Source organism: Hibiscus syriacus, unplaced genomic scaffold, assembly GCF_006381635.1.
Source record: "Hibiscus syriacus cultivar Baekdansim isolate YM2019G1 unplaced genomic scaffold, ASM638163v2 tig00003041_pilon, whole genome shotgun sequence".
Taxonomy (NCBI): Eukaryota; Viridiplantae; Streptophyta; class Magnoliopsida; order Malvales; family Malvaceae; genus Hibiscus; species Hibiscus syriacus.
This window is the reverse complement of record NW_024061960.1, coordinates 10,212,650-10,238,684: the sequence shown is the minus strand read 5'-3', so window position 1 is coordinate 10,238,684 and position 26,035 is coordinate 10,212,650. Positions and strand designations below refer to the sequence as shown.

Here is a 26,035-nt window from a genome sequence, read left to right as displayed (position 1 = left end):
ACTTGTAATTTAGATATATATAGTAATTGGATGGAAATGCAGCTTCTTTTCTCTCTTTTCGAGGCAAAATACCTAGTTTGCAGTATGCTGTATCCGATTTTCAGATCAGAATCGACGGTTCATGGTTGCTTTCTACGAAGCACCTTCAATTCCGATCATGGAGCTGCTCGTGGAAGTCTCTGAGATTCATTTTTATATAACTGTTCCATCTGCTATTGTTGCCTTCTCCACAACGATGGTTATACCGGACCGGATATAAAATCCTTCTTCTGGCCTGTCGGCTTCTTGAACATCCTAAGGAAGAAACAGCAATTAGTCGATACTTCGAATAATGCAAGCAATGGTTAGAGTGGAAGAAAAAGGATGATATGCATACATCTTTGTTCACAATGACCACATCTTGTCCTATTTTAGCATTCTTGTCGATGATGCAGTTCCTGATTTTGGTATTGCGTCCGATTCCGATCGGGACCTTACCGTACGCTAGTAGAGATGCAATTTCGGGTTCAGTTTGGTAATAGTCTGCTCCCATCATTACCGTGTCCTGTAGATTGGAAAGGAGTGAACGTAATGAATCAAAAGCGTAAGGGTTGAAGAAAATCGGTTTAGCCTAAACCGGGAACGGATGAAAATTCACCTGAAGCTCGACACCGTAGTCTAAACGGGAGCGTTCACCGACTATAGAGTGTTGGACGCTACATTCTCGCAAGAAACATCCATGGGAGATTATCGCATCTTTAATCTGCATAAACAAACCAAAACATGAGAAGGGAGCAAAACGAAGTGCCACGATTTTAATCCAAAGTAGACAATCTGTACCCTGCATTTATCGATTTTTGTTGGCGGTAAGTAGCGAGGAGACGTATAGAAAGGAGTTTTTGGGTCGTAAAACTCGAATTTTGGTAACTGCAAAGACGAGACAAGTTTTTCAGCATTACAATGAGATATGTATATGCAACAAGACTGAATAGAGGCAGTGCCATTGTCCGGGAATAATTGAAAGCATATAACGATAAAACCAACCTCTTCAGTGAGGGCCAAATTGGCTTCATAAAACGACTTGATCGTTCCGATATCCTCCCAGTAGTCCTTGAAGATATATGCCTGCAGAATTTAGCAGGTACAAAGAGTAATCAGTTGCCTTTGACATTCAGAAACTCTTGAAGAATACAAATGACATGAAGCTTCTTTGGTAGGGGTCAGTTTTGCATTTGAGCCCATAAAGAAAAACAGCTTTGCATTTGAAGCCTTGTGATAAACGAACTCATCGCTTGTTTAAAGATAGATGAATGTTCCATTTTTATAGCTCTTACCTGGACATCATGCTCCTTCACTGCAGCAGGAATGATTTCAGAGCCAAAGTCGTTCGAAGTCGGATATCTCCATCTCAGAAGATTTAATAGCACGTCCATCTTGAAGACGTAAACGCCCATCGACGCAATGTAAGGGGACCTCAGGGCTTCTTGGGGAGACAACCCTAGAAGTGTGGTATCTGTTTGCTACAGAGAATCATGAAGTAAATAAAATAATTTCTCACTGAAAAAGATGTGATAACTGATAATGTAAACGTCAGAACATGTTTACACAAAACTTAAAAGGTTCATAAAATGCTTACCATTGCTTTCAAATCAGCACCCTTTGGTTTCTCAGCAAACTGGACGATACGGCCCCTGCCATCCATCTTCACCAATCCGTAATCAGATGCACGGCTGTAAAATAAACCATTATCCATGGTCAGCTTTTTAGATGTACTAATAGGGAATAATTAGAAACAGGTAATATATCAAACGAGAACTACGTCATTAAAACGAGAGAAGATCGAAAGACCTGTTGTCCACAGGCACACATGAGATTGTAATATCAGCATTGTTGTCGACGTGACTCTGTTACGCATTGCAAATAAGTTAAGCTTTCAGCAATGCCAGAAAACATGAGAGCAACCGAGTAAAAGTAATCAATACCTGTAGAAATTCCATATAATCCATTCGATAGAGATGATCCCCACACAAGATCATTACATTCTCGATGTTCATCTTTGCATCCTATACGAAAAAAAAACTTTATTCGTCACGTTTCCGGATGAATGAAACGTGAACTACATGAAGGAAAATGAAACTCGGTTTCTACCTCAAATAACCATATGAATTGCCTCACAGCATCTGCGGTTCCTTGGAACCATTTCTTCCCTTCCTCTCCCGACGTTTGAGTGGCTGCAAGAACCTGTTAAGCATGTGAGCTTTGTTAAAGTACTCTAACAATCAACAAATCCTTATTACAATTACTACAGATCATATAGAATTGAGTACGAGAACTCCTTAATGAAAGATCGACTTCTGGTTTGCACTAGTTAAACTAACAAAGAAGGTAACAGTTCAATCTTTACTAAACACAAGGATATCATACCTCCACAAAGCCATCTCCGAAATTTATACCATTGCCGTAATAGGTACGCGAAATGTGGCGATTGAGGGAAGCCGAGTTGAACTGAGTCAAAACAAAAATCTTGTTTAACCCACTGTTGATACAGTTGCTCATCGGAATGTCTATCAGCTTATAGCATCCTCCGACCGGAACCTAAACATCATATTCACATTTTTAAAAAAAGGCATTCGCCATGGTTAAAACCGAGACCAAAGAATTCAAATCAAGTTAAAAAGTATCAAATTCAGCACCAAGCATGAACTAAGATCGTCACCATAAGAGAATTTATATACACGTGTGTGTGTGTGTGTGTGTATACTTACAGCAGGTGTAGCTGCCCTTTTGGTAAGTGGAAAGAGATGAGTCCCTGGACCTCCTCCCAATATGATGGAAGCCACATTTTTTGGATCGACTCGCTGTCGCTCAACTCGCCGGGGTTGAACGGTCTAAAACCAAAAAGATAAACACTTTACCAAATAATCATTGCAAATTATTCATTTTTTCAACAGTAAAACACTAAAAAGATCAACATACCACGGCTTCCCTGGGAGTGTTTGATGTAAGAACAGCAAAAGCACCAGATTTGATCTTTTGCTGCTTCTTATCATCAGCTCTCAAGCTGTTTGTCAGCTGATCGACCCAAACACTGTTGTTATTAAGACTCCCTCTTGTTCTCTCACCTAGAAATGTGTTATCCCCATTGCCATAGCCAGTTTTTCTTGCATTCAACAAATGAGAATTGGCTCTCAAGGCCACACAACAAGAATCCATTGAAGCTCCTACCAAATGAAACCGAAACAGATAGGTAAGGAACTAAATCAAGTGTAGATCACATAGAACAAAAACAAAAGAAAACCCAAAAGTAAGTCACTGAAAAGAGGCTAAATGATCGGATCAGATGAAAGTAATTAAGATTATAAACAACCCACATCGTAAAACTCACAAAAAATCAAGATTCACAAACACCCGGAATCAAAAGAATCATCTTTTAACCAAAAGGAAGCATTTTTTTAGGATAAAACAACATACACCAAATGAAAAGTTGTGGAATTTGATTCAGAAAAAAGTAAATCAAATCACCTCTTTGAGCAATGTGTTGCTTAAGTGGTTTATCAAGCTAAAAGCTTCACTAAAGCTTGTGAGCACTTCACGAGAAACCCGGTTATTTATACGATCATAAAAATTTTGTGGCAGTGTTCTCAAATCCAAGTTTGTAGTGGAAAGCTCTCGATAGCCGAACACCTGTCCATTTTCAGCTTTCAGCTCGTGAATTTTAAAAATATTATTCAAAAAAGAAAAGAAAATTCAAGAGGTTTGAGATATTTTAAATCCATTTTCTGCTCTCTATACACCAGCTGTTGATCTATTTCTTTGATTATTTTTGGTGCTGGTGATGAAAACTTCTTTCACGGCTGTGCCGGCATCTTGGAGGGCTCATTTTTTGACAGCTGACAGCGACATATTTCCCACCACTTGGATCTGTTAGGCTGTCTGTTATAATTTTTAGAATAAATTATTTATTTATTTTATGATATAAGTTTTTAAAATTATATTTTATTTTTATTTTCATCAAATATTATTAAAATTCAATAATAATATTAATATATCACTATAAAATAATTCTCATTACTGAAAGTTCAATCATTACTAGTATAATTTACCCTATAAAAAGTAAATAAAAGGAATTCTATTATTGATGCAAAGAATATCTTGAAATAAGGAAGAAATAATCTATGGCACTGAAACATGATGAAAGCAGGCATATTTTAAACAAGGGAAAATACAATTACTGATGAGATTGAATTGTGGGGCCAAGTAGTTCATGTCCAAACATGTAGATTTTTCCTCAATCATGAACAGTAGTACCAAGTACCCATAGAGGTTGGTCATGACCTAACCCAATGGACGGTTCTCATTTCATGGAGCACAAACACCCCATGTTCTTGCCTTGACCTGTCACGTGTGCCCCCTCCTCATTTCATCCTCTATTATTTAATAGTATTCTCATTCGATACATAAATATAAATATATTGATAATACAAGAAAAACGGCGGGTGTATATATCACTTTAAGATTTATAGATTTTTTTTTATGTAAAATTAATGTCACTCACCTCTTCGAGATGCAATCTTGTGTCGCCTTTGTTACGATTGACTACATTGCCTATCTCACCCACGAAGTGTACAATTAAATAGTCGTTCTAATATCACTTGCCATGATAGAAAACGTGTTTGATAAGATGTGTAACATTACCATTTTTAAACTCTATGACTTCTTTTTCCCTTTTCAATGTGAGATTAATAACTCATACCCTCTTCAAAAAGTGTCATATTCTCAAATAAATTGGAGACAAAAATCGAAATAACAAATAAATATATTTTTGAGATTTATCCTTTCTTTGATTATCAGTTACATTGGTTAATGATTTTGTTTCAGAATATTGATTCTGTTCGATAATAAAATTAAAAATAAACAATAATTAATTTTTTATTTATTTAAATTATTATTAATTTTGGTTCAGTTTCTCGTACAAAGTAATGGAATATCGTTTTACCCAACTTAGATGCTAGAACAGTGATACCGGTTCAAAATCAAGATCTAAATGCGAGTTAACCAGGAGTGACAGTTAACCACAACGAGAAGTCGACGAAATTCTGTAGAAGAATTTTCAAGATGTGATAATAAAAGATATTTTTTTGCCTGACAACAATAATTTTTTCTAAGTTATTAGTTTATCGGAGATCTCAAGATATAGGTTCAAAGAATTTAGAAAGATTTATTGTGGTCAGATAGAAAAATATCTTTTATTGCCACATCTTGAAATTCTCTCCATTGAATTTCGTCGACTTCTCGTTGTGGTTAACTGCCTATTGACTTGCATTCAAATTTAGATTTTGAACTGATACTATCATTCTAGTGTCCAAGTTGGGTAAACCAGTATAGTCTCTAGTCTCCATTACCTTGTATAAGGAGCTGAACCATAATTAATACTACTATTGAGATCGCTATCCCTTGCCTATGCTATCACCGAAAAATTAAAGAAAGAGAAAAAGAATTTTCAATGTTTAACCTAAAAAGTTAGAACCATATTTATAGAGGTTCTCAAAAAAGAATTTACTAAAAAAAGTGTTATTCAGTAATATTCAAAGTCTCAAAAGATAATATCTTTTAATAGGTAATATTTTCTAATTTAAAATATTGATATATTTTTAATATTTTTAATATTCAAAATTAAGAAATAAAAAATATTTTTTAATTTGAAATATTAAAAAAGATATAGATGTTTTTAATATCTTTTTAATATTTAAACTAAAAAATAATAAATATCTTTTAATTTGAAATATTTAAAAGTATATAAATTTAATTTATTAAATTCATCAATAAATTTACTTTCAGTATTCCAACATTGATTTTGTGAGATATGGAGCATGAAAGTATGTATGTATGTATGTATATATATTATTTAAATATATAAAATATTATAATTAAATCATATTCGTCTCGAAAATATAATAATGTCTAACACTGATATACGAATTGGAATAAATTTTGAGAACTATTTTTGACAAGCTGCAAAAACATGGAATGTGATTGGTAACTTAAAGATAACGAAGAGGGCAACATGCCCAACTGTGCAATCCCATTTGAGCAAATAAGTCAAAAACCATCTTAAGAAACAATCCAAAGCGATGTCTAATGAAGTGGGGGCGAATGCTCCTCTTGACCGTACACGTGGCTGTTAATTAACGGACGGTAGTTCTAATAATTTGATTAAATAAAATAGAACCCTCTGATTTGTCAATCAATAATTATTCATAATAATCTCCACTTGATGGTTTCGAGTTTTCCTATGTGGGGGAGACCCGCAGATGTTGAAAGATGATGAGAAATGGGCATTAACCCTTAGGTACCCGTATCAACATTTATTACATTTAGTGGTATTTTTTAATTAATTATTGATATCTAATTTATTAATCGATTAATTTAGATTAAATTTTATAAAGACTATTATAAGAACGATCATCTCGATCCAATTTGTTTCATTAAAAAACCTATGATTCGATCCTCTCAATCCAGATTGTCTCGTTCAAAAAACTAAGATTCGGATAGTGGATGAGGCCGAGAATGGAGAGATGGAAATAAGATAATTTTCCAACTCAATAATAAAAGAGAACAAAAACAACACATACAAACATGTATGAACAATTGGTATCAAATATTCATAAAACAATATATTATACACAGACAAAAACGCACATATGTGACAATCCAATATGTGGTTTAAGATTAAACACGCAACCACAAATCAAATTCTCATTTAGAAAACAAATTTGGGAAAGCTCGGTAGCCAAAACCATGCAAAAATCAACCTGAAAACAAGTATCCATTAAACCATAACAATATCAACAAACTATAGGCTCACAAAGGATAGAAAGATCCCACTTGAGAGGGAGTTCTTTAGTAGTAATAATAATAATTTATAGCAATCTCATGAAATGGAAATACTACATAGAACTAAATACGCAAAAATATAACAAAACATCTAGGTGTTTGTTGCCCTTGTGTAAATCTGCTGGCTCGAATGAGATGAAACCAACCGGATCAATCCTTTTGCCATCAACTCCCTAATGGCCTTCCTTGCGAGTGATCCGTTAATCTGTGCAGCGTATGTAAAACCATATTAGACATGATAACAGAATACTGGATTTCGTTTAATGACATTGATGCATGGATCTACAGGCCAACATATATAGAAGACAGCAAACTGGATTATTTCTTAACTCCCAAATAGGCTTGATGAATTCAGTATTTTGCTCCTGGAATGCTCCCCAATAAGAACAAACATAAGTCCACAAGGATAGGGGGAGCACATCCCCTAGACTAAGCCCTTGTGAGTAACATCCCAACCCTACCACATATGCATAAGTATGCATACAATAATATGACGACAAGTTTATGAAACCCTCTCCTATTTGTGTATTACTTCAAATTTGGTCAAATCACATTGCACTCGATTCCAATTCGAGTAAAGTTTGATATAAATTCACCAGAGAATAACCAAAAAACACCAGGATAAATCTCTGAAAAAAGAACCCCTATCATCCAATTCTAAAATGGGTGCCCAAATTCATCTATCCATAGATCTCTAACTCCAGACAATTGACAACAACAGATAATCAAACTAAAACCATATATAATCATAAACGCAACACATCCAGCAAAAACTACATGCAATAAGAAAAGGAAAATACAAACCAAAACAAATGATAAGACATACCCTCAAACGATCAGACAAAATAGAGGGAGTGATGAGCTTATATTTAGGAGCCTCAGATAGAAGCTTATCATAGGTAGCTTGGTCAAACAGCACCATGTTGTTCACCTTCTCCTTTTGCTTTCCCTTGCTCCACTTCTGTAATTACCAAACAAACCAAAAGAAGAGAAACCCATTTCTTATCCAACTCTGAAATGCATAAAAATCAACCCCATTAAATAGAACTTAAAGGAACCGACCTTCTTCTTTTGCTTGCCACCTCCAGATTTTGCTGGCTTGGAGGAAGGAGGAGGGGCCTTGTCTTTCTTTGGTGCCTGCAAAACAAAAGTAAAACCAGAAAATTTAAAACAAACTTTGAGCTAGGACTTTGGATTTAATGATGAAGAGACAAAGATAATCAGAGAAACATACCATCTGATTCTAATCTGCTCAAGCCTCAATGTGAACGTGAGGAAACAGTGGAGGCGCAGTTTAATGGTTTTGAATTTGGGGTGCGACGGAGGTTTTAACTATAGGGTTTGGTCGCTGTTGCCCTAGATAGGGCTACGCCGTCGTTTATTTCAGTTTTCATTGAACCGGTGTCGGTTTTGGGCCGCTTAAATCTTTCCAAGCCCGTATTTAATAATATAGATTTGTTTAACGAAAATATTTTATATAATAAAACTGTTGATGTGTTTGTTAAGTAAATTTATAAAATAATATATTTATTTTTTTAATCAATTATATGTTTTTATCAATTTAACCTTAATTAGCATAATAATAAATTTAATCCTTATTATTTGAGAGTGTTGGCATGTAACCTAACCAATGGTACAATTGCCAAAAAGAACATTTCATTACCTATTTACTAATTTATGCTGATTCTTGCTCTCGTGTTATTGAATCAGCTCCAACTTCAAATTACTCCGTCAATTTTTTTATTCGATATTTAATTTATTGATTGATTAATTCATATCAAATACTATATAGATTCATTATGGGGTTACTCTCCCAATTCAACTTGCTTCATTCACAGCGTTAGAATTCGAACTTCTGATTTTATTTAAAGGATCTAATGTCTCATCACAATAGACCATCCGGTTTAATTGAATAAGAAAATAATTTAATGTTTGTTTAATTTGTCCCCAATCCTTGTAATCTTCAAACTTTTAGAATTTGGCCCCTCTACTCGCATGTACTAAACTACGTATTTAGTGGGAGGGGCCTTGGCCCTCCAATTTGTTGGGCCCTATTACTTCTTAGCTTTCATTCTATCGATTTAAATAATTTTTATATTTTTATCCATTTTAGATTTGTCCCTAAATTTTTGAATCTTCTAATTCAATACCCAAATCCATCCAAATATGTCATTAATTTCAACCATAATTTAACCTATATTTCATTCTCTCAACATATAATAATATAGCTTCACCTAACGGTTTTATTAGCAGGATATGCGATTAGATAAATCGATAGTTTGGGAAAGAATTGAAATGTTCAAAAGTATGGGGACCAATTTAGAATAGGTTCATACTTTGGGAATGAAATTATAATATTCAAAAGTTTGAGGACTAATTTAGAATGAGAGTCCTAATTTGGGGATGAAATTGAATGTTTAAAAGTTTAGAGGCCAATTTAAAATAAAAGTTATAGTTTAAGGACATGTGATACAATTAACTCTTATTATTATTATTTTGTTTACAACTCTTATTATTATTATTAGGGTAAAGTGTATAAATAGTCCCCTAACTTTTAGGGCGCTTGCATTTTGGTCGCTCGTCTTTTGAAACTTGCAATACAATTATTAAACTTTTAGTTCATTTTCAGTAAGGTCTCTGTCGTTACCCCCTATTAGTTTTTGCTGACATGACATTAACTCCCGTTAATCCCCTTTTTCTTTTTTTCTCATTTTCCTTTTTCTCTCATTTTTCTTTTTCTTCTCTCCTCACATATCTCTTCACATTCTTTGATTTTTCCCTCTTTTTTTCCTTGCTTCCATCTCTCTTCACATTCTTTGATTTTTTTTCTTTTGTGTTTTTCACTTCAAAAAAAGATTGAAAGGATTAAGGGGGAAAAACCCTAGAGTCCTTTTCTTTAAGGTAATTATCTCCTGATATGGAAATGAATAGAGCCCTTTTCTTTGGTTTGGGTTTAGTTGGGGACATAGTTCATCAAGACGACATTGCTCCAAAGAGACCCAATTGTGCTAATAATTTTTGTTCCGTTAATCTAGCAAAAATCCTTAAACTTTGTCTTTTTTTTCTTCATGTTCCTCATTTTTTTCCCTTGGGTTTTGTTTTGCTTTGGTGAAAATGGATGAAGGTTGAAATCTTGACTTTTGTTTTTGTACTTGATGTTTGATTAAGATGTTTTGTGTCGATTAATAGTTTAATTGTCCCTTTTTATGATTCATTTGCTTCAAATTTTGACTTTGTCTTATAGTTCTTGTATTTTTTTTAACAATATATAGTTCTTGTTTGATTGCTGGAAAATGGTGGCATTTTTTTTATTGTTTTAGGATATGGTTTTTGGACCTTTGGTCCAAATGGGAAAAGGGTTAACATTGTTTTATTTTTAATTGCTATGAGTTTAAGCTCCAGAAGAAGAAGAAGAAGTTATGGGTTTAAGCTCTTAAAGAAAAAGGAGGAGGAGGAGGTTAACGTGCCACGTCAGATAAACCTGATAGGAGGTAACGTTAGGGACTTTACTGAAAACGAACTAAAAATTTAGTGGTTGTATTGCAAGTTTTAAAAGTTGAGTGACCAAAATGCAAATATCTTAAAGGTTTGGGGACTATATATACTTTACCCTTATTATTATTATTATTATTATTATTATTATTAAAAAGCATGGATGTTATGGTGGAAGGATTTTAAGTGGATAAACCTAAAATAAAGGAAGCAAACGGAGCCCAAAGATTAAATTCCTCGTACAAGTGGGAATTGTATTCCTTTTTTCTTTAATAACGCTCCCTGCTAATATTTTATTGTTCAAATTTAAATTAAATAATTTATATATATTATTTTTAAATTTTAAATTTATATTTTTTTCGAGGTTATCTAAAATTTACATCTATCGACCAATATATTTATGTCCATCATTTAAAGTTAGTAAATTTCAAATAATTTTCATAATTTAAACTAATTCTTACTAAATTAATTTTCATAATTTAAACTAATTCTTACTAAATTAAACATAAAAATCAACATTCAAATAAAAGGATGAATATAAGAAATATTTTTTATTGAAAAAGTTGATGTTCCTCGTCTCTTGAGTCATATATATAGCAAAACAATTCATATTAGAAGCAATAATTGAAGAAGATAGGAACAAAACCAGGAGAATAGAATTCAATCCATAAGCAACAACAGAGTACCATTCCCTCTGTTTTTTCTGTTAGAAAATCATCAGTTTCATCTCTCTTCTTCCACTTGCCTCTCCAGAAATTCTTCTTAGCATCTATGGTTATGTCTCTACTGAAAGGGACACTCGTCCAATTCTCTTTCAAGTGACAAATAAAACCCAGTTTTTTCCCTTGGATTTTCTTTGTTTTGGATTCGTAAAATGGATGCATTTGATACAAAACTCGAGAAGCGAAACGCGATCTCGAAGCAGCATCAGTTGTATAAGATGGCAAATTTGTCGAGGTTCGTTGAAGTATGTATTGTTCTAGTCTTGATCTCCAGCTTCACTACTCATCTTCCCGTGGCTGCCGAGTATTTCCGCGGGTTATCAGTTGTTCTAGCCAGTCCTCGGTTCGTGTTCGTAGTGACAATGTTATATATATTTTTACATGTATAAGTAAAATTTATAATATTGCTAATAAAAATGTGATTCAAATTTGATAATAAAAAAAAATTGAAATGAAAACAGAATTAATGAGGTAAATTAAAGATCAAACCACAAGACAATCAAATTATTTAATTAAAGACCAAAACGACGTATAATCCGAATATGGTATCCAATAAAATCGACCGTTAATTTACACACTAAACTCAAAACAAATGCACCAAAGAAAGTGCTTTCACCGAAGAAACTTGGGTCTTTCAAAATTTATTTCAAGAATGTGTTGGGCAATTCAGATAGTAAAGGATTCACGTAACATGAAAACTCAACAATCAAAACGATAAATATAAACTTGCACAACAAGAAACTACAGTATCCTAAATCACCTTAGAACCACCAACATCGATGCCGAACTAAAGGATTTCTCACTACATATCATCCTCAAATTGTATCCAACTAGTAGCAAACTTTTTCTTATTTTGCTATCAGTTTAAGTCACCACATTGCCATACACCACATCCGGTAATCGGCCCTGGAAATATTACACAAAATAGTCAGTCAGACGGCTAATAAAATCCTTGTATTGAAACCATTTGCTCATTACATTTTAGCAGAGCATCATTAGCTAGGATGAATGCAATTTCATGGATCGAGCTCTTGCTATAATAAAATATTTAACCTAGATCTTGATGCACTCATTGTAGGATCGTAAATTTACCTTAAAACTGAGCAGATGCTACCCAAAAATTGGACTGGAGCCTTTGGGTTTACCGAACCTAAATTAGAGCTCTATACAGCCATTTTCATCTCTATTTTCTTGTGAGGATCATAGCCTATGAGTTTGAAATCGGAAGCCACAAAGGAATCGATGTTCTTTTTCTCGGGATTGATCTCCAAGATCTGCATTTCAATATTGTAAGAATACTTCCCCGCACGGTTTTAAGATAACTAATTATACTCAACTGGAAAAGGCTTTGGCAGTTTCTGAAGCTGCTCTTGTAGGGGCCTAACATGAGTGCTATAAACATGAGTATCACCAAGCACATGGATGAAATCACCCGGAACAAGATCTGATGGACAAACAAAATTACGATAGGTTAGAGAATGAAGCTGGACGAAGTCAAACAGCTCTAGTGTCAAGTTCTCTTTTCTGTTCATTTTTTGCTCATTTGCTGTATTTGTTCTCTGAAAGTGCAAAGACTAAAATCCAAGAGATGAGGGACCAAAGCCACTCTTTTATACACTAATTGGTAAAATAACTAAAGATAACCACATAATATAGTTCATTCCAGCAATTCAATCATGCATAAACATAGTATCGATTTCAGTGGCAACATCGTACCACAAACATGAGCAATCATGCATGTTAGGAGAGCATAAGATGCAATGTTAAATGGCACACCCAAGCCCATGTCACAAGAGCGCTGATACATTTGGCATGATAATTCCCCATTTGCCACATAGAACTGCAAAACATTCATACTGGAAAGGCTTACTTTAAGTACAAAAGAAAGCGAGAGAAAAAAATCACAAACCAATACTAACCTGAGCAAACATGTGGCAAGGCGGAAGTGACATAAGTTTGAGATCAGAAGGATTCCAGGCCGAGAGTATAATCCTTCTATCATTTGGATTATTCTTGATCTTGTCGATAACATCCAACAACTGATCAAATCCTTGTCCAGTGTAGTCAGCATGCATGTTAGTATACCTGGAAAAGATCAGATACAAAACAAATGAAGCAACACCATCGCAGAAAAATGAATTGCCAGAGAAAAGTGGGGAAGTTGAAATCCACTAACCTCGCACCAAAATGCCTCCACTGGAACCCGTACACAGGTCCCAAGTCACCCTCGTCTCTGCCAGTCAACCCAATACTGAGATTGGTGATTCAAAAGTAAGTTAGTAACAACAGGGAAAAACAGTACAAATTGATAGCAAAAAGGTTATAGAGATACCTGTCAAGAAACTCCCTGGATGCATTACCGTCCCATATGAATGCCCTTTTCTTGAAGAACCTGTTAACAATGCAAATATTTAGAATGGAACTCTATTCAGTCAGATCAGCCATCTTCTAAATAAGATCAATGTTTTTGGAATAGGGAAAAATATTGAAGGCCCATAGAAATGCTAAAAGCCAAAGATAAACTCTACAAGAAACTGATATAATATCAAGAGATAAATGGAGAATAGAAGCAATGCCTTCATTTATAGGAGCATAAAATATGTCAAACAATGTAAATGGAGCTTGTTATTCAAGAAATTAACCTTGGCACTAGTTGAGCCACTGATGAACCAGAGCAGCTCTTCAACAACACCTCGCCAGAATACCTTCTGGAGACAATCAATACAAATGCAATTCAATTATCTTTTTTATTAATATTGAAATATTATATACAGGAGCCATAGCTCCATTATGATGCAAGTTTGTAATTGTTAAATAAAACTAACAATAACAATATACATGCCTTGGTTGTTAGAAGTGGAAAAGTTTTCCGCAAGTTGAATCGCATCTGTCAAATACAGAATAAAAAAATTAAAATAATCAGCAATCACAAACTTTAAAAAATATTGCTGGAAACCAATTTCCACAAACAAAACAGACAGGATTTTAACTTAGAGGTGCAGATCACCTGGCAACCAAATTTTGATAAAGTACCAGTCCCGGTCCTGTCATCCTTCAGATTACCATCAGAGATGATGTCTTGAATCATATTCAGATACAAGTACTCCTCGTGTTTCTCAAAAATCATCTTAGGCAGGAAAGAGAAATTCTGTATCTCAAACTTAGAGGAATCTAGTTTATTGTCAAGGACCTGGTTGTCATCCACGTTGATGTGTTCAACAGAAGAGGTTCTCACACGAACATACGTTGTGAAGCAATACCGGATGTTGTTCTCCACTTGAGGAAATGATGAGTACCAAGGGTGGAATACTGAGGAATCAATGGCAGGCATAAAAGTATCACATTCAATGCTCATCTCAATTTCTGTAAGGTGAATAGCATCACATCCAGCAGCATTAAGGGATTCCCTAAATCAAAAGGTAGAACATGTGAGACAAGAGGGGAGGAAAATAACATATTAAAATGTATGCTTTGTACCTAAATATCTGGCCACCCCCTATTACAAATACTTTCTCGATTGAAAGACAATAAGGAGATGCAGCTAATAATTCCAAAGCAGATGCCATGCTTCCACATATAACAACATTCTCAGCAGTTGCAATATCAAAACTCCCAGAACGAGTCAGAACAACATTAAGACGACCTGGAAGAGGCCGATATTCAAGGGGTATACTTTCCCACGTTTTTCTACCCATTATGACTGCATTCCTTTTCCCAGGGTCTGCCGTAGTCAGAGTAAGATCTTTGAAGAATTTGAGATCAGAAGGCAATTTCCAAGGCAACTTCCCATCCTTACCAATACCCAGATCTTTAGTCGCAGCCACAATGATCTGGTAAGTTCGCCGTGGATCCAGTAGGACCTCGACATTTCCATTTCCGTTTCCATTAGCAATGCTCATCACGGTGTTAGCAGACATATTCGAACCAAAAACAAAATCAGAAACTCAATTACTATAATATCAAATCCTGTCAGAAACAAGACCAAAGTAAAAAATCAATAACATAATAAGAAGATAAAAACAACAGAACCTGCTTAGACAACTCTTTGATCATAGTCAAACCAATTTAGACAACAGTCAGAAGAGAAATTAAAAATATCCGCCAAACAAAAATCAGTTTTAATCGTTCACCGTTCTGTTTCGAAAAATGAATCTAACCGTATAATAATAAAATAATGCCACATAATACATATTCAAAAAAGATATAAATCAGAGCCAGAGAGATTCGATCTATCGATGCATGTGAGAGACAAAAAGGATAGAAGAATAATAATTTAAAAAAAAATAAGAGCAGAGAGAACAATTGTTTTTCAAGAAAAACAAAGGGAGAAAATTCCTAAATAATCTTAACAAATAATGAAGACACTTAGTTGAGATTTTACATAGATAATCAAAAAGAATAAAATCATCAATAATCGCACCGATACCAAACATTCCACTCTTTTTATTAAAAATAAATAGTACTCTTTCTACCAAACATTCATGGAATCAGGAAAAACCAAACCAGCTATTAGATCTAGCTTAAGGAACATTATAATCAAAATTTATAAAATAAACAAAGAAAACCTTTCCAGAGAGAAAGAGAGAAATGCAAATGAAATTACCGGCCGTTCTGAGACGGAGACACAAAATATTCAATCAGCAACCAGGAAAGGTTAGTATACTGCAAGTTAATAAATTACGAGTAGAATAAAGAACAGAGAAATTAGGGTTTCTTTTGTACGGGTTTCTTTTGTTTTTTAAATGGGAGAAATGGGGGAAGTTGAGTGGAGAATCAGTATTTAGTAGGTATAAGAAAGAGAGTTTTGTAATTTTGAAAGGAAAAAAATAATCCAAAATGCATTAGTTGACGCGACGCGGAGGGCCGCCGAGGTAAATTTTAAGGATAAACTACACATTTAGTATTTAAACTATTATTTTTGTTCCGGATTGGTACCTCACTTTATTGTTTTTCAAAATCATACCTACACTCAACTATCTTCTAACTCTTATTTTGATCACTAAAATTTAAAAAAATTCAATTTAATTACTCAACTTTCAAATTATTCCTATTTTAATCACACTAATTTATTTTATTAATAAACTTTTTATATTTTATATTTTATATTTTAAAATTAAGTTTAAAATATGATTTAAAAATATAAAAATGAATTATAAAAATATTAAATTATAAAAGTTTAATTTAATATTTACTTTTATATTTTTAAGATTTACAAATTGTATTTTTATATTTACTTTTATAATTCAATATTTTTATAATTCATTTTTTTATATTTTATATTTTAAATTATAATTTAAATTTAATATTAAATATAAAATTTTTAAAATTATTTTTATTGGAAATATTTCATTAATTAAAATTTTAAATATTAGATTTGTTTAATTATTTATGTGATCTTTTATTTTATAATTTGTTGTAAACTTTAAAAGACAAATTTTTGTTGTAAACTTTAAAAAGACAAATAATTTGTTTACTTTTTTATCATTAACAAACTTATAAAAGAAAAATATAATTTTTTGTAAATTTTAAAACATTGGAGACCTTCAGCCCAGTGGTTTGAGTGCTTGGTTGCTCATATTCTCTCCTTAATGTTGGTTTAAATCTCCTGGAGTGCAAATTTATCTTTTTATTTTCATTTTAATTGGTGTAAATATTTAATTAAATTTATTTAATTGAATTAAACTAATGACTAAATTGATAGAATGTATAAATATTAATGACCAAATATTAATTATGCCAATTTTATTAATAGACACATCATCATCTCCGTTAAAAATTAACGACCGATAACTTGATTGAAGCATTTAAATAGTTGGGTGGTCTTATTGATTAAATTGAAACATTTGTGGTCAAAATGATTTTTAACTATAGTTTGGTGGTATCTCGTGTAGTTTACCTTATTTTGTATGGCATGACATGTTTATTATTATATTATTAATATATAATTAAAATAAAAAAAATCAAACTTATACCCAAATCCAAAAAGTACACCATAAATCATAAATCACAAACTTTGCATATATTAATAAAATAAAATAGAGTGATTAAAATAAGAGTAATTTGAAATTTAAGTGATTAAATTAAAAAAATTTAAACTTCAATAACCAAAATAGATGTGAGAAGATAATTGAGTTATTAATGATACAATTTATCCATAAAAATGTCACGTACATAAATTTCGTTAAGTTTATAACAACGAGTACCAAAATGAAATCTAAACTAAATGTTAGTTATGGTTTTAAAAAAAAATTAAGTACCAAAATAGAATAAAAATAATAGTTTAGGTATTAAGTATGTAGTTTATCCTAAATTTCAAGGGTAATCTACACCCAAGATTACTTAATTATAGGTTTAGTAACAAACAAATCATTTTTCTCTAGAAGTTATAAACATGTCATTCAATTCAAATATTGTTACAAACAAGTTATTTCATCGTTAAATTTGAAATAAACGTTTAAAGTGACTAGATATAATAACATTTTTAGTCCCAAAACTTATATATTCCATTGTCTTTTTTTCTAATTCTAAACAATTCATAAAGTTAACCATTCATATTTAAAAATTTCATCAATCTAGTCTTCTTTTATGATATTATCAAATTAAGTGACTCACCAGATCAAAATATTTTTGGTACCTAGATGAAAAAGGTGGTTACTTTAGGTACTTACCTTGATCAAGAAATATTTTAAGTACTAAGACGACAAAGACGAATACTTTAAGTACATATTTTGACCAATAGATAATTTAAGTATTTAGATAAAATAATTGGTATACTTTATGTATTATTTTTTAATTAAGCTTATAAGGTTTTAAAATTTACAAATCAATTTAGAATCTGAATTGTACTTTGGGGCCATCTAATGTAATTTGACCTATTTTATATAATAGTTATAATTTAATTTTTTTTTGAAAATGTTTATAGATTTTTTTGCCACGTAAGATGCAACAATAATTAGGACGCCCTTTGGTTTGGTATGCCATCATTTACAGGTAAATGTAGCTTTCACTTTGACAATGGTAAATTCAATTACAATATAACGTTTATTTTACAAACAATTAAACAAGATTTGGGATTAGCCTTGACCTTAATTAAATTTATGCTCCCCAACATTTTAAGAATTTTCCAACTTGATCCCAACTCATTTTTTACCTTGACATTTTTAACCTTTATATATAGAGGATTAAAAAAGTTGGTTTACCTTTTTTTATAATTATCAATATATAAATTAACATTAAAATTAAAATTAAACAAAAGTTAGAGGATGAATTAGGATTTTTAAATTAAAAATAGTACAAGAATTCAATGTTCAAACATCAAGTAGATCGATTAAATTTAAAATTTCAATTTAACCATTAATATTTGATCTATTGACTAATTATTTCATATCAATTTTGCAAAGGTCAATTATATGCTTAATCTTCTCAACCCAGTTTACTCTATTCGTAAATATTATAATTTAAACTATTGATTTTATTTAAGGGATTTATTGTCTTACCCAGGGGTGTGCAAAGATACCAAATCTGAATAATCCGATTCGTTTATCCGGTGATCGATCCAAATATTCGGATATTCAATCTGATTTTCTTCACGGCCTTTCAAAATGGGATAATTAGGAGTTGAATCACTATTTTATACATGTTTATCCGTGGAATTTTATACATGCAACTTTGAGCTTATGATTTAATTCATAATCAGCTAATCCAACACATATAATTATTGAACGCTACCATTCAATAACTTTTTTTTTTGAAAGGGATATACTTTGCATGTTATTAAGAGAATAAAACATACATAAAGTAAAACACGAAACGCGAGCCTCGTTAAAAACCCTCCCTATATCTAACAAAGGAAAAAGAGTGTATCATGATCATGAGAAAATAAACATCGATACAGCCAGGCATACAATACCAAAAGTCACCCCATTAATCCATAACAACTACCCATCGCCCAAGAGTAACCGAAACCAAACAGAGAGGAAGCCATGACACCATAGAAATTTCGGATCCAATCCGATAATCGAATTTGCACACCCTTAGTATTGTTTCACTATACCAACTAGTTGTTGGTAGTTAAATTTTATTTTAATTGCGATTACAAGGTAGTATATGTTCGAAATATTTCTTAACCATTGACAATGCACATACACCATGCATATGTTGCTGCTCGAATCCATAGCATCTAAGAAGAACAATACTCTCCTTTAATTATCGAGTCAAATCAAAGGGTTTAAAAATAACATAGAACTCTTCATATATTTAAAGCGGATATAAAGCATAATAATTAAGAAAAATTGAAAAAAAATAGCACTAAGAAATAGAAAGAAAATAAGAAATTATTAGTGGAGAACTCTCATGCAAAGCCAAATTGACTTTTCTCCAATCTCCCTACACCCAACTCATTCTGGATAATAAAAACAATTGTATAATTAAAAAATGCATAGTACAAGGACCATTTATGCACTTTGTCATTTTAATTTCAAACTTCAACCCAGCCTTGGTGGTGAATAGCTTACACCTAGGGTTGAACTTAGCCATGCACTAAACGACATTAATGAAAATTAACAATAGCTTTATTTTGGCGTTCATTGATACATTTTCTCTTAATATTTGTTGATGTATAATAAATGAGAGAAAGACTTGTTGTGAATGGGAGTAATTATTTTTAGGGTAAATTACAGATTTGATCACTTTTGTTTGAATTTTCTAAACTTATGGTCACTGGATTAAAAAAACACAATACATATTCACTTTTATGTTATTTTAATTAAGATTTGGTCATTGAAACGTTGTCTTCCGTTAGTTTGATGACGTGACACGTTAGTAAAAGGGTCTAATTTTTTACTTCAACCCCTGAACTTTAGATAAAATATTAATTAGGGATCATTTTATAAATTCAAAGTAATTTAGGGACAAAGTTCTAATTTACCCTTTTTTAATATACTTTTCTTCTTCCTCTACCTTCCTCCAACGATCTGTGTAAGGCATTGAAAGAACAATGAAATCTCTTCTTCTGAAAATAATATCACGGGTTTCATCCTCCGCCGCAGAGTTGATAACACCAAAAGCTCCATTCTTTATATGGTCTTTGAATCAAACACATAAAAAAATCCAACTTTATGTGCTCAATAACAAGTTTAAAATCACAAATTGGGACTATAAATGATGGCGTTAGACGCATAGTTGGAGGTCTAAAAGAAGTGGCACTTGTGTTTCCTCAACCTTGGCAGCCAAAGACAGCTAAATCTCCCATCCATTTGGAACTTAAAGCTTAAAATGAACCTATCAAAGTAATTAACAGCAAGAACCATGGTCAAGGCATTGACCCCATAGTGTGCCTTAACCTTGAAAACCCAGTCCAAAGCTTCTTTACGAGCTGAAACTAAAGATTAACTCATCGACTTCCCAGACCAAATCATGTTCATTAAGGAATAACGGTACAGCAAATGCCTCATCGAGAATCAATGTACGGGCTTTGAAATTGTTGTTGTTGTTGTGTCTCTTCAGCTTGTAGAGCCATAGCCTTTCACAGAAGCAGCAAATAAATTATCCTTTCATTATAATAACAATAATATCATGAAAGACAGAACAAATCTCAACCTCATTTTTCACTCTTTCATCAGTAAGTAAACACTGTTATAAGAAGAGAAAGAGAAAGAAATTAAAAAAGACAAAAGAGAATGAGAGAGAGAGAGATGAAGTAAGAGAAAGGAATTCAAGCAGTGGAATTCAAGAGATGAAGTAAGACTTAAGACAGTGGAATTCAAGCAGAAGAAGATGAAGTAAGAGAAAGTTAAGTAATCTTTGGAGGAAAGAGGTGTGCGGCGGCGAAAGTGAGGAAGTAGGAATGGCAACGGGGAGGGTTTTGCTCCCATCCCCGAAATGAATTCCCGTTCTCGTCCTCGCCCCGTTTCCCGTCGGGTTTAATATCGGGACACTCAGGGATTTTTTGCTCCGTCCTTGAACCTGACCCGAAATGTTATATCCGAACCCGACCCGATCATGAGAAAAAAAATTAGGGTTTAAGATTTAAGATTTAAATGTTTAGGGTTTAAAGTTTGGGGTTTAGGTTTATGATTTAAGGTTTAGGGTTATTTTGAGAAATTTATCAATAAATCAACCAATTTTTATTTTAATAATTATAAAAGTTAGGGTTTAGGGTTTTAATGTTTAGGGTTTGTATTATATAATTAATAAAAATATAAAATATTATATATAATTAATATAAAATATATAAAATTATATATGTATAATTAATATAAAATATATAAAATATTATATATATATAATTAATAATATATATATATATATAATTGGGTCGGGGCGGGGATACCTTGCCCCGAACCCGAACCCAAAAAAATTCCCAAATTTTACTCTGATACCCGACCCGAACTTAGCAAGGTTTCGGGTTTCCCTGTCGGGTTCGGGTCGTAGGGGAGGAAGAAAAAGTATACTAAAAAAGGGTGAAATAAAACTTTTTCCCTAAATATTTTGAATTTATAAAATAGTCCCTAATTAGTATTTTATTTGAAGTTCAGGGTTAAAGTAAAAAATAAACCTTTTTACTAACATGCCGCGTCATAAACTAACAAAAGTCAATGTTTCAGTAACCACATCTTAATTAAAATAAAACGAAAGTGACTATGTATTATTTTTTTTGTATCTAGTGATCATAAATTTATAAAACTCAAACTAAAGTGACCAAATATGTAGTTTACCCTTATTTTTATGACATGGGTGGAGAATTGATAAAAAGACTTAATAAAATATGGTCATTAATGATTTATCTTTTTCGATGTGGATGAAAAATCACAAAATAATGACTAATAATGAGACTAATAAAACTTAACCTAAAAAAAACTCGAATTAGAACCTTCCTAAATGTAGAGCCTTCTTTTAGGAGGAGAGAGAGAGTTCCTCTCTGTGCAAGAAGAAAGAATATTATAGGTGAATTTATCAAGGGATAATAGTGGTCGTTCTCCGTAGAAATTTTAGATTCGAGCAACTAATTGTATGTATTGTTAGTAGTTAAGAAATATTTTGACTAGATATTACCTTATCATTAAAGAGAAAAACCGAGAGATTAAGTTATAACGAAAAGTGTAACAATATTTGAGTAAATATTCCATATAAATATATTCCGTTTCGTCTAAATGAGTACCAAAAAAGTATAACACAAGAATTTTGTGTTATTTTTAGACCTAATCAAGATTAATAAATACGGTTTAAGAAGAATCTATCTCGAGAAACAACTAAATATGTGAAATATCAATCCATTACGTTTATATAGACACATTGTCAATAAGAGATTCTTTCGGTGAATTTATATGCACATCCTCCCTTCCTCCATTAGTTTATCCCTTAGCCTCCTTTCATATGGTATTAGTTTAGCCACATTCTTTCTGAAAATTTTAAATTATCATATATTTTAGATTTTTTTAATTTTTTATTGATAATTTATTTTCGTCCATTTAATTTTATATATTTATCTCTTCTAAAATTTTAGAAGTTCGCCTATAATATAAAATATTGCATCCGTCTAGGGTTGTTTATGATCATCACAATGTTTATTTCTTTGATCTTTACATGTTCAAACATGACAGCCCTTTTGTCTTGCAAGAAATTTTTTAGCATGTTTGGTTTTGATATACCAATGGTTTGTCTTTTTTTTTGCAGATGTTTTGATATGATTATGTAGGTGTAGAACATAATTGGTCAGGTCATAGACATATTTTGCACAGGTTGTGTTCGATCCAGTAGCTGAAAGACATTGCAGAAATTTGTGTAGGCTGTAGTCATGGCTGACACTTCTAAAATGGGTGAGTCCTCGAATATAAAAAATGCATACGGAATATTGGCTATGGTTGATGTCTAGATATGACAGATCTGGGAAGAACCCGGATTTCGGATATGACATTCGTTGATCGTCAATGGTTGGGTTGTGCAAAATCGGATTTCGGATTGGACTTATGAGGTTTCGAATGTCTTGTTTACAGGTCTTGAAAAACCGGATGTAGAGAACAACGAGGATGAGAGGAAAACGAGGCTTGGTTCTCTTAAGAAGAAGGTAATTAGTGCCTCTAGCAGGTTTAGACATTCCATTCAAATGAAGTCTAGGAGATATAGTCGAGTTATGTCCATCGTTAGCATAGAAGATCACCTTGATGCCGAAGAGTTACGGGCTGTCGATGCTTCCCGCCAAGCACTCATCTTAGATGAACTACTACCTGTAAACATGATGATCATCATATGATGCTAAGGTGGAAATCTTTCTGTCTTTTTCGTTTCTCTAATCCTTACAAAAGATCGAAAGGCTTTAGATGATTAAAATTTTTATTCGACGATCATGATACAGGTTTCTAAGGGCCAGGAAATTTGATGTTGAGAAATCAAAGCAAATGTGGGCTGATATGCTTCAATGGAGGAAGGATTTCGGAGCTGACACAATCATGGAGGACTTTGATTTCAAGGAATATGCTGAGGTGGTTAAGTACTATCCACAAGGATATCAAAGAGTCGATAAAGACGGACGACCGGTTTATATCGAAAGACTGGGTCAAGTCGATGCTAACAAGATAAGTGACCACGATCGACCGCTATCTGAAGTACCACGTAAAGGAGTTTGAGAGGACCTTTGCCTTCAAGTTACCTGCTGCTTCAATTGTAGCAAAAAAACACATTGATCAAAGCACCACCGTATCGGATGTTGAAGGAGTGGTATGTCATATTTGTTACTGTTTTTTTCTTCTCTTTAACCAGTCCAAATCTCGCTTCATTGCAGTTCTAATCCGGCATCATAATTTAACTTTCAGGGACTTGAAAGCTTGAACAAGGCTGTAAGGGAGCTCCTACAGCGACTTCAGAAGTTTGACGGCAACAATTACCCCGAGGTAGTTATTGCTCCATAAGATCAATTAATGTTCCCTTGGATTCTCGGTTCAGTCGTGACGAAAGCTAATTGAACGCTTTTTTATGTTTGCAGACTCTGAACGGGATGTATATCATCAATGCTGGCTCTGGATTTAGGCTCTTATGGGGGCACAGTTAAATCTTTTCTTGATCCCCAGACCGCTGCAAAAATCCATGTAAGTATTAATCACCAAATTTACTGTAAAACCGGATTCGGTTTTTGATTACATAAGGTTGCTAAACAACTTTATGGTATTTTTTCAAGAGGTTTTGGGTAACGAATACCAGAGCAAATTGCTTGAAGTAATTGATCCTCAGTGAGCTTTAAGAGCATTAAGAGTTTCTCTTAGTATATGTTCTTTAGACATACATATATGCGCGTGCGTGTGTGCATGCATACGCATATGTAAACATTTCTTTTGCTGTGGCTTTTCAACAGTGAACTACCAGAGTTTTTGGGAGGTAGCTGTACCTGTGCTGATAAAGGCGGTTGCATGCTGTCCGACGACAAGGGTCCATGGAACGATCCCAAAATATTAAAGGTATTAGCCTAAACATAGAGTATCTTGAATAAGACAAGTGTCGGATATTGATACGGTGTTCAGCATGATAATTGGTATAATAAAATGGAATACTTTCATTTACATGAGCAGAGGGTTCAAAATGGTGAGGCCAAGTGCACAAGGAGAAATACATCAGGTATCGAGGACAAAGCATTCCTAGAGGTATTCACTACTAGAAAAAAGGCTTTTTCCGTTCTCAACATTCACAAATTATCCTAGAACTAACTTGTATCATGCGTCTACAAATTGAATGCCTACCCTCTTCGATGTTGTAAAAACGAAGACGAGTGATTCCTTCAACGCCGAAAAATCGGCTACAGGCACTGCTGAATGGCTTGCAGAGAATGCTCCTTTATATCATGTTGCTGAAGTAAGTTTCACTCATTATCATGCCAATGTCAAGAATGGAAACTAATCAAACACTTTGCATTTCGGTTTTCATGTTTCATGTTATCTTATGTAGATCTCTGTCTTCTTTGTATATTGCAGTCTCCCATCAATAAAAACTGCCCGGATTCCCTTGCCTATGACAAGGTAATTCCAGTGGTTTCATGACGTAAATCCAAGGCAGATGAAAGCTTTGCCATTCCAAAGGTAATGGGAAGGTTACTAAAAGAATGAGCAACCAGGTTTTTGGAGGAATCATGGCATTCATAACGGGAACCGTAACCATGATTCGCTTGTCCCGAAACATGCCGGAGAAACTAATTGAAGCAAATGTGCATGGCAGTCAAGTTTATCACGCTGACATGAAGAACGCAGACCATGCTCCTCCGTTACCACTGCCTATCACTAGTGCCGACTACTTTTCCAAAATGGAACGCATGGCTGACCTGGAAGACAGGGTGAGCGTTCTCATGGAGAAACCGGCAACCATGCCACCCGAGAAGGAGTTACTGAATGCCGCTTTGAACAGGGTCTGTACCCTTGAAGAAGAGATATCTGCAGCTAAGAAGGTACATACATACGCATATGTACGTACGTATAGCAACAAATGTACTCCAAATTTACATTATCAGTTTCACCTTCTGTCTTCTGCTTATGCAGGCACTTGAAGAAGCCCTTGTTAAGCAGCAGGAACTTCAAACCTATATTTGATAGAAAGGCCAAGAAGTATAAGTTTGTAAGTTATCAAAGTTTTTCAGTGCCTTGACAGTTGAGACCATGCAAACTTCAGTTATATTTTGAAGGTTTTTCTTTTCTCACATTCCATTTCCTTTGATTGTGATTGCAGAACCCATTACGCTGGTACGGTGACCGATCATGACCAATCTTCGATGTCATTGGTGGCATTGTTGTATTCAGCCCCACAGATGAATTCCCTTGGTGTATTATTTTGTATTGTAAATTACTCGATTCCAAGACTTATAACCTTGGAGATTTAGCATTTTACTTGCATTGTTGTGTATACTTTTAACAATTATTGCCTCAAACTTTAGAGAAATGCTCTTGGTCAGTCCATGTTCTACAAATTAATTT

General features: G+C 33.3%; 2 protein-coding genes, 1 long non-coding RNA gene and 2 pseudogenes across 4 annotated transcripts in view; 2 read left to right on the top strand and 3 right to left on the bottom strand.

The window, feature by feature from the left end:
* Positions 1-61: 61 nt before the first annotated feature.
* LOC120172994 (glucose-1-phosphate adenylyltransferase large subunit 1-like) lies at positions 62-22,741 on the bottom strand. Of its 2 annotated transcripts, XM_039180300.1 has the most exons (16): positions 22,736-22,741; positions 18,755-18,760; positions 15,551-15,555; positions 2,956-3,200; positions 2,745-2,867; positions 2,404-2,574; positions 2,128-2,220; positions 1,962-2,042; positions 1,828-1,883; positions 1,616-1,709; positions 1,314-1,499; positions 1,024-1,104; positions 820-906; positions 638-742; positions 377-544; positions 62-294 (listed from the first exon to the last, which is right to left on the bottom strand). In XM_039180300.1, exons 4-16 carry the CDS (start codon positions 3,190-3,192, stop codon positions 193-195), a joined length of 1,584 nt encoding a protein of 527 aa, XP_039036231.1. In that variant the 5' UTR covers positions 3,193-3,200; positions 15,551-15,555; positions 18,755-18,760; positions 22,736-22,741; the 3' UTR covers positions 62-192. The 2 variants fall into 2 exon arrangements, with proteins under 2 accessions (XP_039036231.1, XP_039036235.1); XM_039180304.1 differs by lacking the exons at positions 15,551-15,555; positions 18,755-18,760; positions 22,736-22,741 and adding an exon at positions 3,502-3,611.
* Positions 6,682-8,216, bottom strand: LOC120173034 (40S ribosomal protein S25-2-like). The gene is made up of 4 exons (XM_039180333.1): positions 8,108-8,216; positions 7,936-8,010; positions 7,700-7,834; positions 6,682-7,078 (listed from the first exon to the last, which is right to left on the bottom strand). Exons 1-4 carry the CDS (start codon positions 8,108-8,110, stop codon positions 6,965-6,967), a joined length of 327 nt encoding a protein of 108 aa, XP_039036264.1. The 5' UTR covers positions 8,111-8,216; the 3' UTR covers positions 6,682-6,964.
* The window catches only part of LOC120173072, a 28,891-nt gene continuing 12,523 nt past the window's right edge, over positions 9,668-26,035 (top strand). The window contains exons 1-2 of the long non-coding RNA XR_005521017.1: positions 9,668-9,706; positions 10,612-10,619. This is a non-coding gene — a long non-coding RNA (uncharacterized LOC120173072). The remainder of the gene's footprint in view (positions 9,707-10,611; positions 10,620-26,035) is intronic.
* Positions 11,938-15,781, bottom strand: LOC120172983 (annotated as a pseudogene).
* LOC120173062 lies at positions 22,874-25,861 on the top strand (annotated as a pseudogene).

Bases quoted from the DNA above. Each gene is read 5' to 3' on its own strand.
- LOC120173034 (XM_039180333.1), bottom strand. The intron at 7,835-7,935 runs GTCGGTTCCTTT...TGGTAATTACAG, and splicing joins GTGGCAAGCAAAAGAAGAAG to AAGTGGAGCAAGGGAAAGCA. The intron at 7,079-7,699 runs GTATGTCTTATC...TACGCTGCACAG, and splicing joins TTTTGTCTGATCGTTTGAGG to ATTAACGGATCACTCGCAAG.
- LOC120172994 (XM_039180300.1), bottom strand. From the start codon at position 3,192: ATGGATTCTTGTTGTGTGGCCTTGAGAGCCAATTCTCATTTGTTGAAT. The intron at 907-1,023 runs GTTGGTTTTATC...TCGTCTTTGCAG, and splicing joins ATTTGGCCCTCACTGAAGAG to TTACCAAAATTCGAGTTTTA. The intron at 545-637 runs GTGAATTTTCAT...TCCAATCTACAG, and splicing joins ACTACGGTGTCGAGCTTCAG to GACACGGTAATGATGGGAGC.